Genomic DNA, 12,610 nt, shown 5'->3' with positions numbered 1-12,610 from the left:
ACATAGAGCCATACACATATAAATAGTATATCCCCCCACAACCCACAGATACATATGTATTTAGGGTGACCTGTATGTGTTTGTGTGGGTCTGTCTGCATTTGCTGTTTGAGCTTTTCCCATTTTGGTTTTGTTTTTTCCAAGTATTTCCCGCTGGTTTCATGTTAATTGCTCGTTGCTTGTCGCTTGTTCCACCAATCTGCGTTAATTTTAAAGCTTGATTTACACACAAAACACGTTCATGGTTGAGATACAGATACAGCTTCAACATTCAATACTGAACCGACCAAAAAGAAAGCATATTTATGGTTGATGTCTCAATTGAACCTCGTTTCAGTTACATTTTCTGCAAGTGTACTTTCCCTCCCCTTTCAATAGTTTCATGTGTCACGAATTCCAATTTCGATTTCAGTGGGGAGTAAAAAGGTGCATGGAGATTGCAGGGATTTGTGGGAGATTTTGCAGATTGACATCATCATCATCAATGGAATCCACTTAGGGTCATTGCCATTCCATACTTTATAGGGTGCCCATATAGTCGATTACTGAGTGCCGCATTCAGCCAGCCATTCCTTTGTTCATTCAGCCACTTTCAGACACACTCACACGGAGCACACAGGACCGACAGAACAGACAGAACAGACAGGCAGGAGCAGACCAGAGACAGCTCTGTTGAGTCATTAAAATGAGAAATGGCTCTAGGGTCCGCACGCCTAAGCAAACAGAGTGCAATGTTGGGTTTAATTGTTGGCCAAAATGTGACTGCATCGCACACGTGGAGCACACAGAGAGACAAGAGAGAAGAGACGGGAGGCCAGAATCAGGGTTAAAAGGTGAGAAAGGGGGAGCCAGCTTGACTTTCGCTGATGGGGCTGTAACTGAACTGAACATAGAAAAAAAAGAAAGGCACAAAAAGTGCCAGGGACATGTGTGCACAAACATAAATTTATACCATTGTGTGTGTGTGAGGCGCTCGGCAAGTGTGAGGGCAAAACTGCAGACAGATGTTCCATTATGTTCATTTGCAGTCGCTTATGCGGTCTGGCCTGCAATGGGGCATATAATTTATGTTCACAATATTACGTATACGCAGGGCGCGTGTTTCGCCTCAGTAGTGGCCACTCCGTACACCATAGGTTACGTATACGCAGTCGCAACACATAAATACAAGAATTACTATGTGCCGAAGGAAGCACAACGGAAGCGCTGAAAGAGTCCATTTACTACATAAATATCTGGCATACGGAATGGGGTCCCTTAAACTACGGCTGGTTAAGAATTTCAACCGTAATGGTACCCAGTTTATGTCTTTAAATTTCTGCCCTCAGTGGCATACAAATGGGAGACTTTGCTGATTGACTTTTTTCAACTTTTGTCAACACCTTTCGCATTGTCAGTGAGTGGAATAAATAGTTAAACAGATGATGGATGAAATATCTTGCACACAGCCCGACCTCCCGAACTTTATTCGATTTGATTTGCCTCTCCCTCGTTCGAATTCATTTGTGCCGCATGCAAATCAAACTCAATTTGCCTCATACGAGTAGAAGTCCCTCCCTCACCGCCACTTCTTTCTTTTCCTGCCACTCATTTAAATACAAATGCCATTAGTCAGGCTCCTACTCAGACGCGAGGAAGCGTAAATTCCACATACGAGCACCAAGGATGATTTAAATACGATAAGAGAAGGAGATGAAGAGATGGAGGTCTGACACTTACCATTGATACCACGTTGATTGCCAGCATTATCCTCGTCAGAGCCAGGCGCTGCATTCATGTTCATCTCCTGGTCCTGCTCCTCCTCCTCGCCGAACATGTGCTCTCCGGACGTGAAGGGGTACATCAGCTCGGCCTCATCCTCGCCCGATGTCTGGGAGGGTTCACCCTGATACAAGGGCGGTGCATTAACTCCATTCAGCACATCGTTGTTCTGGTTGTTATTATTTGGATTCTGGTTGTTCTGATTGCTGCTGTAATGCTGTTTGGCGGACTTGGGCTTGTGTGCCTCAACACCAAGACCCTGAGTGGCCAGGCAACAGCCAACCAACAGAATGCAGTAGATCGGCAGGCGAAAGCGGCGGCAGCGTTGTGTCTGATGCTGAAGCTGTGGCTGTGGCTGTGGCTGTGGCAAGGAGCAGCAGCTGCTGCTGGTCAGTGAGTGCTCCTTTGCGGTTCTGCCTCTTGTCTTTCCTTTCGTTATTGTTGCGGTTGTTCTTGTTGATATTGTATTTAATGTTAATAATACTAAGCGTTTGAAAATATTTACACACTCTTCAAGCATCTTTGCTTGGTACTTTGGTTGTTCTTTGGATACTTCAGAGGCTGAGGCTGAAGCGGCCTCCTCCATGCCCCGTAGACGACCCCTTCGACGGCGACTATTGAAATCTATCGTTGTGCTGCTTGTGCTGATTACGGGCAACATGTCGCTGCTGCTGCTTCTGTCAGTGGCTAAGGCTAAGGCTAGGGCTCCATGATCTTTAGCTATCGACTGCCGCTCCTGCCGATTGGCTGCTGTTTCTGTTCCCACTGCTGATGCTGCTCCTGCTGCCGCTGCCGCCGCTGCTGCTGCATGTTCTGGTTGCTGCTTCTGCTGTTGCTGTTTGCTGCATGTTGTTGGCTGCAACATTGGACCCGTTGGAGTGTTGTTTTGGTTTTTGGTGTTTTTTTTGTTTGTTTGTTGTTTGTTTCAGCTGGCAAAACCTTTTGTTTGTTTATTCTCGTTGTACGCTTTTGATTTTCGACTAAAGTTGAAGTTTATCTTTCGCTTAGTCGCTTATTGGATATCCGGTTTGGATGGGGATCGTTATCATTATCGGGTTTCGGGTCGGGTATCGGGTATCGGGATCTCCGCGATGTTCGATCTCCCTTTTTTTGTTATCACACAAACTTTATATATACAACACACTATACATAAATAACAATTAACACGAAACAGACTGTGAGAGCGTGAGACGTGGGGACAGACACACAGATTTAAGACTTAAAGGGGGGAACAGCGAGAGCGGGACTCGAAGTTATGTGGAGTACAACGTGGGCGATATTGCCACTGTCGCTCCTGCTGCTGCTGCTCCTTCCGCTGCTGCTGCTGCTTCTGCTTCTGATGTTGCTGTTGCTGTTGTGGCTGCTACTTCCGCTGCTGGCGTCGACATTAGAAGCCGCAGCATTTCTCCTTCCATTTCCAGCACTCGCGATATTCCTTTCACCTCCTTTTCTGTCCTGCTCCTTGTTGCTCCACTGTTCTCGTGTTCCGTTTATAGTCACGGGTTGGCCTGGCCCGCTGCTACGTTGCTCGCTGTTCTGGCCATTTGTCTGAGGCTATTCCGTTGTCGCTGACGCTTCCCCTGTGTCCTTTCTTTATAAATGTGTGTGCCTGTGTGTGTGTGTGTGTGTGTGTGTGTATGTGTGAGTGTGGAAAAGTTTCCCTGAGTTCTGTAGCCGTTGTGGCGGGAGCTCCTGCTGCTGCTGCTGATTTTTCTGCTGCTGCTTCTGGTGCCTGATGCCGGAGCCGGAGCTAGACGACAGCACGGTTCGCACTCTGCTAACGTTCTGAGGCAGCCTGGCCGCTGGAAAACCGACGAAGGATACGCGGGCACGACGAGCCTGGAACCTCATCCAGTCTCTGCCTTCGCTGCTGCTACTGCTGCTGCTTCCTCTCTATTTTTTTATGGCAAAAGAGAGGGAGAACCCGAGAGCTGATGCTGCTGCTGCTGCGCTTGCGTTGCTTTTGTTTACATTTTCAATGTTCGGTCAGAGGATGACTGCCTGCAAGAGAGAGAAACAAAAGAGAGAACATTAAAGGATATTCGTTGGTCGTTTCTCTTTGCTTTGCTGATTTCCAAGCACACACCACATACACACACACACACACACACACACACACTTTCTCTCTCTCCCGCTTATGCCGCTTATCTGCGAGGCCTTATCGCTGCTCACGCTTCTGCTTCTGCCTGTTTCCACTGCCTCCCCTCCTTCTGCCTATCACTTTCGTTTTCTGCTGTGTTTGTTGTTTTTAGCTTACGCTTACAATTTTTACTTTCATTTTGGGTTTAGTAGGTGACTCGCCTGGCCCACAGACCTACAGACACACACAGAGACGAGGCCCACACCCACAAATGGCTCCTGCTGCTGCTCCTTCCCTTCCGTTTTTTACGGTCCCTGCCTGGCTCAATGTGCGGTTATGTTCATTGTTATGCTTTGAGTAGCTTCCCGCTGTTCGTTCCTAGACCTTCTCCTACTCCTACATCCTTCTTCTTCCTCATCCTCAATCCCCTGCCTAATCTGCTGTCTCTCATCCTATCTATCCCTTTATTTTTAGCCTGGCCCAGAGTTTTAGCCAAGAATTCAACCGTGTGGCATTGTTATTAATTATGTTTTTTCCCTCGTGGTTTTTGGTTTTCCTTTTTCTGTTGCTGTTTTCTATTTTTTGTCTATTTTTTGTGTTGTTTTGTAGCAAATTGCGTAACATTTTGTTCGTTTTCTTTACATAATTGCCTCATCAGACTGATGGAAAGACCTCCCCAACAATATAACTTCTACAGTTTCCTCTGAGAAACTTGAGAACTTTTTGATTTTTTGTGCAAATTGTTTCCCGTTACACTCACTGCCCCAGATACAAACATTAATCAAACCTTAAACGCTTGAATTTTCATAATTTAGCCAATCACCAAGAGCTTATTAATTACGGAAACCATTTTATATATTTTAAAGATGGATATTTAAAGTTATTCTTTGGAGTTTTTAAAAAGTTTTCAACCAGATATTTAACTACAATCTTTTCCACATTTTTATGTTATAGTTCTTCCATTACTTTGGTAATAAAAATCCTGTGTATATTCCTCAAAACGTAACGCCTCATTTATGCAATTTCTGACAAGGAATTCTTGTCCCAAAAGTATGCCAGTGATACCGCATCAAAGATCTACTTTCCCGAGGGATTCTTTGGCTAGAAAATGCTTTAAGCATGCTTTGGGTCTCGCTTTGCTAATTGTTATATCATGTGCTTTGGGGGAAACTTTAAAGGGGCGGGGCTGGGGCCACTTTAAGAACGGGGTCGGATACGGTAACGGACTCAGTCGTGGCTCGAGGCACTGCGGAATGTCTGACTGTTAAATTTTCTTCTTGACCAGCAAAGGGAAAAAAAGAAAAGAAATGGAAACAAGCATGGCAGAAAGCAGAACTTTTGCACACAGCCCAGAGAACAGGCAGAGCAGAAAGCAACGTTTTGACCTCTTTATGAAAAAGGCCTCAAGCACGAGAACGCACACACACACACACGCAGACACAGTTACAAACAGGCATAGGACACAAACGTGGGCTGCCTGCCATTAACGTTTTTGCACTCACACAGACGACCGAAAAAACGCTTTGCCTGTGCCCGTGCCCATGCCCGTGCCCCTCCCCACGCCTTGCACCACCCACCCTCCAAGCCGTTCTGCGGCTTTTTATTGCTTGATTATATAAAAATTGGCTTTGAATTGGGTTTTCACCGCATGTCTCTGATTTTCCCAAATAGAAAATGTATGCGTCCCGATTATTCCAGGATTTCTGCTACGAGTGAATCCGATTTGGGGTTTGCTTTGGTTTGGTTTAAGTTTTTCATTTGATTTCAAACTCCAATAAATTTTCCAACACCTCACACAGACACGGGACACAGTCACAGGACACACACACGAGCATGGGGACTGGCAGGCACACGGTTAACAATTTCTGCACACACATACACATAGGGGAGGAGACCCGTTGGACGCACCGTCCGCTCGTTGGTCCTGCGAGGATGTTGTCAGCGCAGCGCCCGAAAACGTTATGGGGCCCCGACAGGCGACCACGAACCTGGAGACCCACTGGGCACGAAGCCATTGGAAGCCCGATGGCAAAATGACGAACAGTCGTCGACGACGGTAACCGAGCGTGAGAGAGAGAGAGAGAGGAGACTCCGGCTCCAGGCTCGTGCTCGGCTAATGGGCTCCCTCCCGGCTCTTGTCTCCTGGCTGTGTCTCCTGGTGCTCCGGTAGCTTCTGTCTCCTGGCTGGTGCCATCTTTTGTTGCTTCGATTTATAATTAATTAATTTACGATGCTTTCCGTTCGCATATATTTGCATTAACCCAAAACAGGCAAACATATTCTCCGACTCTCTTTCTTCCTCTCCCTCTCTCTTCTTCCAGTTTATAGCATACTTTTGGGCTCAGGGAGAGAGCGCGCGCAGCTGTTCGGGCGCTCCTTCTCTCTCTTTTTCTTGGCCTTAGTAGTCCTCCAGGTAGCCTCCCTGCGTTCTCCCTCCCTCTTCAAACAAACACCAAAAGAAAGAAAGAAATAAACGTTTGTGCATGCGGTACAAACACTCTCAAACACACACACCCACACACACACACACACACACAGATACTCCCCCAGATACAGATATAAATACACAGTCAAGCACACTCCACTCCACGCACAATTGTATTTTGATTATGCCCGGCTTGGTACGCCGCATACCTCGGATATTTCTACGCACAACAATGCCAGCCAACCCTCCCTCCAACGCCCCCAACTCTCACCCGCACCAATCGATTGCAGTCCCCAGATCCACATCCCAACTCCACTCCCACACCCATTGTCATATCAAATATTTACGGAAACAAGCGGTAGACAGAGAGAGTGCGAAACATGTTCAGATTCTGACTTTAAGAAGCGTTTTTATCTGTTTCGAAAGTGGAAAGAAACTTCGTGTCAATCAAAGAACTATCCAGAAAGTTTAGTAGTTTCACGGTCATATGAATTTTGAGTGTGTCTTTTGGGTTTTTGGATATTAGATACGCATCTGCAACGAAAAATCAAATAATTGCATTGCCAATTCGAAATTTTTTTTTAGATAAAAAAAGCCCCAGAATTGGAAAGCCACAAATCATTTACAAACTGAATATGAAGATATATTATGTTGGAGCACTTGTACTTCTTGGACTCGCTGGGGCCATGGCAAATATTGGAGTAGGATGGTCTTTTAACAAGAGGAAATAAACCCTACAATTTGTTTAAATATATTTAGGAGGGCGAGTTGAAAAAAAGTAATGGACCATGCCAATATAATATTTTATTCGATTAGTATTATCTATCAGCTCATCGCTGGGAATGTTCCAGACGGTTTCGGACTTTTGGATTTATAAAACTAAATTGATAAAAGTAAATTTCGTGTGCCAATAAATTATTTGTATTGCGATAAAGAACCTCCACTGAATCCCAAGCTAAGCTTGCTAAATATGGTGTCTCTACACTATATATTTCAATAATGAATAAGTTGCTTACTTACTCGCGCTTCAAAACCTGGATGCCTATTTTGAGCACCTCGACAAATTCTATTTTTTTTTAATGCAAACAAAGTTTGTGGAAACGTTAATAAATGTATATAGCTAAAAATAAATGATGTTGTCAAATAAAAAGAAAACAATTTCAAATAAATGCTTTATTCTGGAACTCCTTTTATTTAAAGGACAGGACTATGCCTCACACAAACAGTTTTGGCAGTGCATTTTTATATCTCTTAAGCGATTTTTTTGTACCAAAGAGATGCGCACTTAATCAAGAATTCAAACAAAAACCCGACTGTTTCTTATGCAAACAGCTCGTATAATTCCATTGCCCATTCGATTTGGCTGGGTACTTATTTTTGTATAACATCCACAGACTAAAGGCAGGCACAAGTCAGTTGCAAACAAAAAATGATGATATATTGTACGATCGTACTCCTCATTATTGGACTCTCTTATGCCATGGGTACAAGCAAAAGATGGTCTTTCTTTTATACTACAGAAGAAGGTAAATGACGCAACACAGCAATAAAAGGTCAAAAGTCTATATATTAATTGATAAACTAGAAATAAAAGAGTGAACCTATAGCCAAAACTAGTGTCTGCGCTCTCTGAGGCGCAGATGAAGCCCATTGTCAGACTTAAGTGTGAGCACAGCGGACAGAATTGGATCGTACTTGTGGCGCCTCGCCTCTCGCTTTTGCTTTTCGTCGGGCAACATGCCCAGGTAGGTGTTCAGCTGGCCATCGGTGGAGAGGAGTTCGTCGACGGCGGGTAGCACCTCAAAGGAGCGCACAAGCTTTGAGATCACAGTCTTCAGCTCTAGCAGGGCGAACTTCTGTCCAATACAATTACGTGGACCTGCACTGAACGGCACATACTCGAAAGGGCCGGGCTTATCCTGCTCGAACCGTTCCGGTCGGAAGTGGTGGGGATCCCTAAAGATACGATCGTTGTAGCCGAGCAAAACGAGTGCCAGATTTAGAGTTGTACCCTTGGGCACGAGGGTGCCATCTGCGAAAAGAGAAAAGACAAGTACGGTTGGGTGTTGCTTTGACAAAGTGCTTGAAGCGTCCGCTTACTGATCATGTAGTCCATGTCCGCATAGCGGCCAATAATGGGCACACTGGGATACACACGCTGGGCCTCCTTGATGAACAGATCGAGATACTTCATTTGCGCTATCTCCTGGAAGGTGGCATCTCTGTCCAGTTCGCTGCCCATAACATCGCACTGCTCCTGGTACATCTTTTGCTGAGATTCGAAAAAGGTCTTTAGCCGAGCGAGGGGAATACTGGGCTCTCAAATACCTGCGCCTCTGGGTGCCTGGAGAGGAGATAGACAGCAAATGCCACTCCGGAGGTGGTTGTGTCGTGACCCTCGAACATGAACGTGGACACCTCCTCGTAGATCTCCTGGCGTGTCAGCGGACGACCGTCGACGGTCGAGGAGAGCAGCGTGTCCAGGAAGGCCATCTTCTTCCGCGGCGAGGAGGAATCCACCTCGTTCTTGACTCCTGCCTGAAGCGTCTCCACGCGCTTCTCAATGATGTCGTAGGTGAAGTCCTGCAGCGTCTTCAGTGTGCGCTGGTAGGCCGCATACTCGGGCGACAGGCTGTAGATGCGATTGGAGCGCTTGAATGGATGGAAGGCTCGCATATTGACACTGAGGCACATGCTGTAGGAACGAAGATTAGCGGGGATTCAAGCCAATACCATCACTTCCACTCACTCTTTGAAAGCCTGCACAATGGCAGAGTTGCGGTGCTCCATCGCATTGATGGGCACCCCCATGGCCGTGTCGCAGATTACATCCAGCGTGAGGTAATGTGCATGATCCTGGAAGTCTATGATGCTATCCCCGGCGGCATCACGCCTCAGTTGTGCTATGAACTTCGTGGAGTTTTCGTTCATTACCTCGTGAAAGTCCTGCAGAATGTTGAAGTGGAACGAGGGCGTGATCATCTTGCGGTGTTTGTGCCACTTGCTGCCATGGCTGGTCAGCAGTCCGTAGCCCAGCCACGGGTGCAGCAGCTCATAAATGGTGGACTTCTGTATCAGTGACTGGCTGTTCAGTATGTACTCGAGGTGTTTCGGATTGGTGATGGCTATGTGTGGTGTGTAGCCAATCCAGAAGACAAAGTTATCCTTGCCGTACTCTTGCCACCAGTCGAATATTGTCTCCAGTATCTCTGTGGAACAGCCACGAGAGCGAGAGCGTAATTAGGTCAGTGCGATCTTTGGCACGAGCCCACTTTTTTATTGTTCTAATCGCTATCACCGCCAAGAACAACGACCAACTGATTGCACTATCGGACCCAGCGTCTAGACGGGGCATGGACGAGCCCCCTTTGCTTGGGGGTAGCTCAGGGTTAATAGTGACTAACCTGCGGGAGTGTTGCCCACACGATTGGCATTGCCCAGCACGGGCACAGGAGTGGGTCCATTGAATTCCTTGAGCATTCGCCTGCGACGGCTGGCCCTCAGTTCAAAGTACACGAGAACGATCAGCGGCAGTGCCAGCAAAAACAAAATAGCAAACCACATTCTGAATGACGTCTGAAACCTGTTCGTAGTGTGGATGCATTAACACCAGACGGGGTGTGCGCCTGTCTTTTATAGTACAAGCTCCGCTTCGCTCTCCGCTTCGCTCTCCGCTTCTCGCTCTTTTCTCTGATTAGCAACCAGTCGTAGATTTCGTGGGTGCAATCGGTGATACGCTTCTCCTTTCCAGCGTATGCTACGGAGAAAAATCTGGCTCCGGGTCAGACTCCAAAGTTCAGTTTGCTTACAGCATGCACCTGGGACTCTAGTTCGCGGAACTTTCTTATCTCCCGGCCATGACAGGGTATTGCCAATTTGGAGCCAAACGAGAAACACAGACCATCAGGTTGTTAGGTTTGTTTATTCTTGTTTCTTCTCTGCTCTTTTCTTTTTTGTGCAGCACGAGTGTGTCCGGTCGAGAGTTGGTAGACTTTGTACATGTTTTGTTTTGACACCAGAGCCAGACAGTCAGACAGCCAGATGGGCGCAAAATTGGCAAAGTCTCGTATCAGTAGAGGGGCTCGGCATATTCCGGGTTCCGGGTTCTGCGTTCAAGTATCATTTATTTTCAGGCATCATAAAAATGCCATTAATAATTATAATTTGGGGGTGTAACGCGAGAAGGAGAACATCCCATTCTGGCGGAGATGTAGATGGAGTCAAGACAAACTCTGAACAAAAGAGATCGTTCGCTCTATAACAATAGAACAGATGGGCTTGGCATCTGCTTAATAAAGCATATAATATGTGTATTAATCAAAAGCTGAGCATTGACTTTTCATTTGCCACATCGAGAGAGAGAGATGAGCACGTGACACGAGGAAAGCCCATGAATAACATTTCCCACAGAGCCCTTTCCCCCTCACGTTTGCATCTCCCCTTGGGAGGCCATAAATCAAATCCATGGCAAAAAAAAGCAAAAGGGAAGCAAAAAGAAAAAGAAAAACAGGCAAAAGTTTTGTGAACAGTGTGAAAGGGGCAGTGGCGCTGGCAGGGGAATGGCTTTTATGGCATTTGTTTGGGGCTTCTGTAATTCGCTTGACATCTCAATGCTGCTTAATGCCCAAACTTATAACTGGGCGAAAATTTTAATGAATGACGTAGTCATCATCATCAGCAGCAGAATCAGTGGCAGCAGCAGAAACAGCAGCACCAGCACCAGCACCAGCAAGGTCGACTCTTGCCACCCCCTTACCCTGTCAAGGACATGTTTGGAGCTGAGGCTGGAGGCTTTCGGTGGCAGTGGCATGGCAGGGGGGGTTTACAAACAAACAATTTCAATGAACTTTGATAAATCGCTGCGAGGCGAAGGACAAGTCCGAATAAAACACACACAGTTGGGGCATATTCATTCTGCTTGACTGCTCAACTGCTCGACCCTGCTCCACTCACTGTTCTCGTTCGGCTTCCTATTTCCGGTTCCCATTTGGTTTCTATATTTGGGACTGAACTTGCGCCTGCCGCTGAATGTTCAGTGATTATGTAAATTGTTCTGCCCATTTGTTCGGCAGCTTCTCCTCCGTCCGCCCGTCCAAATGAATTTATTTTCAGGCCCATCGATTGCAGAGCCTATTATGGGAAATTCTCTAAGGGCTTATACGCGTGCTCCCAAAGAGGTCTGATTCTGCCTCTCCTCTCGCATGCGAAACGAAGGAGGATTCTCTGGGGTGCCGCAAAGTATGCAAAAGTATCTTTGGGATACAATCTTTCGGCCAATCATACCCGGAGGAAGCGGGGTGCACACATGTCGTATACACAATTAGCCGAGTCGCAGAGTTGGCCCTGACTTTTGGCTGGGCCCACTGCCTGCGCCCGTTTCAATGCATTTCAGTTTCAGTTTCAGCCACAAGCAATAAGTAAATATTGCGCATACGCCACGTTGTGAGCACGCAATCCTGCATAACATGTTTAGCACACGTTCAAAGAGAAACACCCGAGAGCAGAGAGACATGGAGACGATACGAAGAAACCACATTTACTAGCCACTTAACAGAGAGAACTCTCGTGTGGCCAGCCATCCCAAACCAAACCAAACCAAACCAAGCCCAAACCATCCTTCAACCCTTCGAAAAACTATGCAAAAGGCTAAGCAGCCACCCGTCCAGAGGCAGCAGCAGCAGCCCCCATAAAAAGCTGTATAGAATGTTGCAATCAGTTAATTTAAGTGCAGGCCAGGCCAACACACGAACAAAAAGAATGAGACGATGCCGCGCACGATGGAGAGGAAGGAAAGAACAGGCCAAAGGAACAGCAGCAAAACGAAAAGAAAAATGGAAATTTCAATGCGAAAATATATGTGTGTGTGTATCTATGTGTGTGTCTAAACAAACACGCACACGGCGGGGGGCCACGACGCACAGTGGGTCAAGTTCCACTTTGAGTGGATTCATCCCCAAAAGCGGGAATGAACGGGAGGCAAGGAGCACTGAAAGTTGCCCCAGGACAAAAAGCAAGCTCAATTTCGTGGAGGGGTAAGGCACGAACAAACGTTTGTGGGTGTTTCGCGCTTTGTGGGTCTTTCGCTCGAGGGTTCCGAAGACTCCCCGAAGGCTGTGGTGCCTTTCCCTATTTTTGTATGTGTCTTGCTGAGCCGCAACTAAACGCACAGCACACAGATACATACTAATACTAATACATACAACACAAAGCACAAGTGGCTACTAATGCAAATAATTTACAAGGAGCAAATGTGGGCGGCAAACGCCAGCAGCAGCAGCAGCAGCATGACAGCAGCCAACGTCAGCAGAGAGTAGCAGAAGGGGGAAGCGAGAGCGAGAGAGAGAG

At 46.7% G+C, this 12,610-nt stretch overlaps 2 protein-coding genes across 9 annotated transcripts in view; both read right to left on the bottom strand.

Moving 5' to 3' along the window:
* LOC117587704 (sodium/potassium/calcium exchanger Nckx30C) overlaps positions 1 to 3,678 on the bottom strand; it is a 28,677-nt gene extending 24,999 nt beyond the window's left edge. For 3 of the 8 annotated variants that reach the window (XM_034278601.1, XM_034278606.1, XM_034278609.1), the window contains exon 1: positions 1,719 to 3,678. In XM_034278601.1, the coding sequence (XP_034134492.1) occupies positions 1,719 to 2,625 (907 nt within the window). In that variant the 5' untranslated portion in view covers positions 2,626 to 3,678. The remainder of the gene's footprint in view (positions 1 to 1,718) is intronic. The other 5 variants (XM_034278604.1, XM_034278602.1, XM_034278603.1 and 2 more) reach the window with 2 other exon arrangements.
* A 4,134-nt stretch (positions 3,679 to 7,812) lies between these two features.
* LOC117587707 (cytochrome P450 4e3) lies at positions 7,813 to 9,859 on the bottom strand. Its single transcript, XM_034278611.1, has 5 exons — positions 9,670 to 9,859; positions 9,015 to 9,474; positions 8,594 to 8,960; positions 8,366 to 8,537; positions 7,813 to 8,297 (listed from the first exon to the last, which is right to left on the bottom strand). The coding sequence occupies exons 1-5, from the start codon at positions 9,827 to 9,829 to the stop codon at positions 7,879 to 7,881; spliced, it is 1,578 nt and encodes a 525-aa protein (XP_034134502.1). The 5' UTR covers positions 9,830 to 9,859; the 3' UTR covers positions 7,813 to 7,878.
* Positions 9,860 to 12,610: the final 2,751 nt, after the last annotated feature.

The sequence above is a fragment of the Drosophila guanche genome, unplaced genomic scaffold (assembly GCF_900245975.1).
Source record: "Drosophila guanche unplaced genomic scaffold, DGUA_6, whole genome shotgun sequence".
In the NCBI taxonomy this organism is placed as follows: Eukaryota; Metazoa; Arthropoda; class Insecta; order Diptera; family Drosophilidae; genus Drosophila; species Drosophila guanche.
Note: the sequence above shows the minus strand (reverse complement) of the source record. Positions and strands in the feature narration are given on the sequence as shown.

Excerpts from the sequence above, each read along its gene's own strand:
- LOC117587707 (XM_034278611.1), bottom strand. The coding sequence starts at position 9,829 with ATGTGGTTTGCTATTTTGTTTTTGCTGGCACTGCCGCTGATCGTTCTC. Across the intron at positions 8,538-8,593 it reads CCAGGCACCCAGAGGCGCAG|CAAAAGATGTACCAGGAGCA; the intron begins GTATTTGAGAGC and ends TTCGAATCTCAG. Across the intron at positions 8,298-8,365 it reads GGACATGGACTACATGATCA|ATGGCACCCTCGTGCCCAAG; the intron begins GTAAGCGGACGC and ends CTCTTTTCGCAG.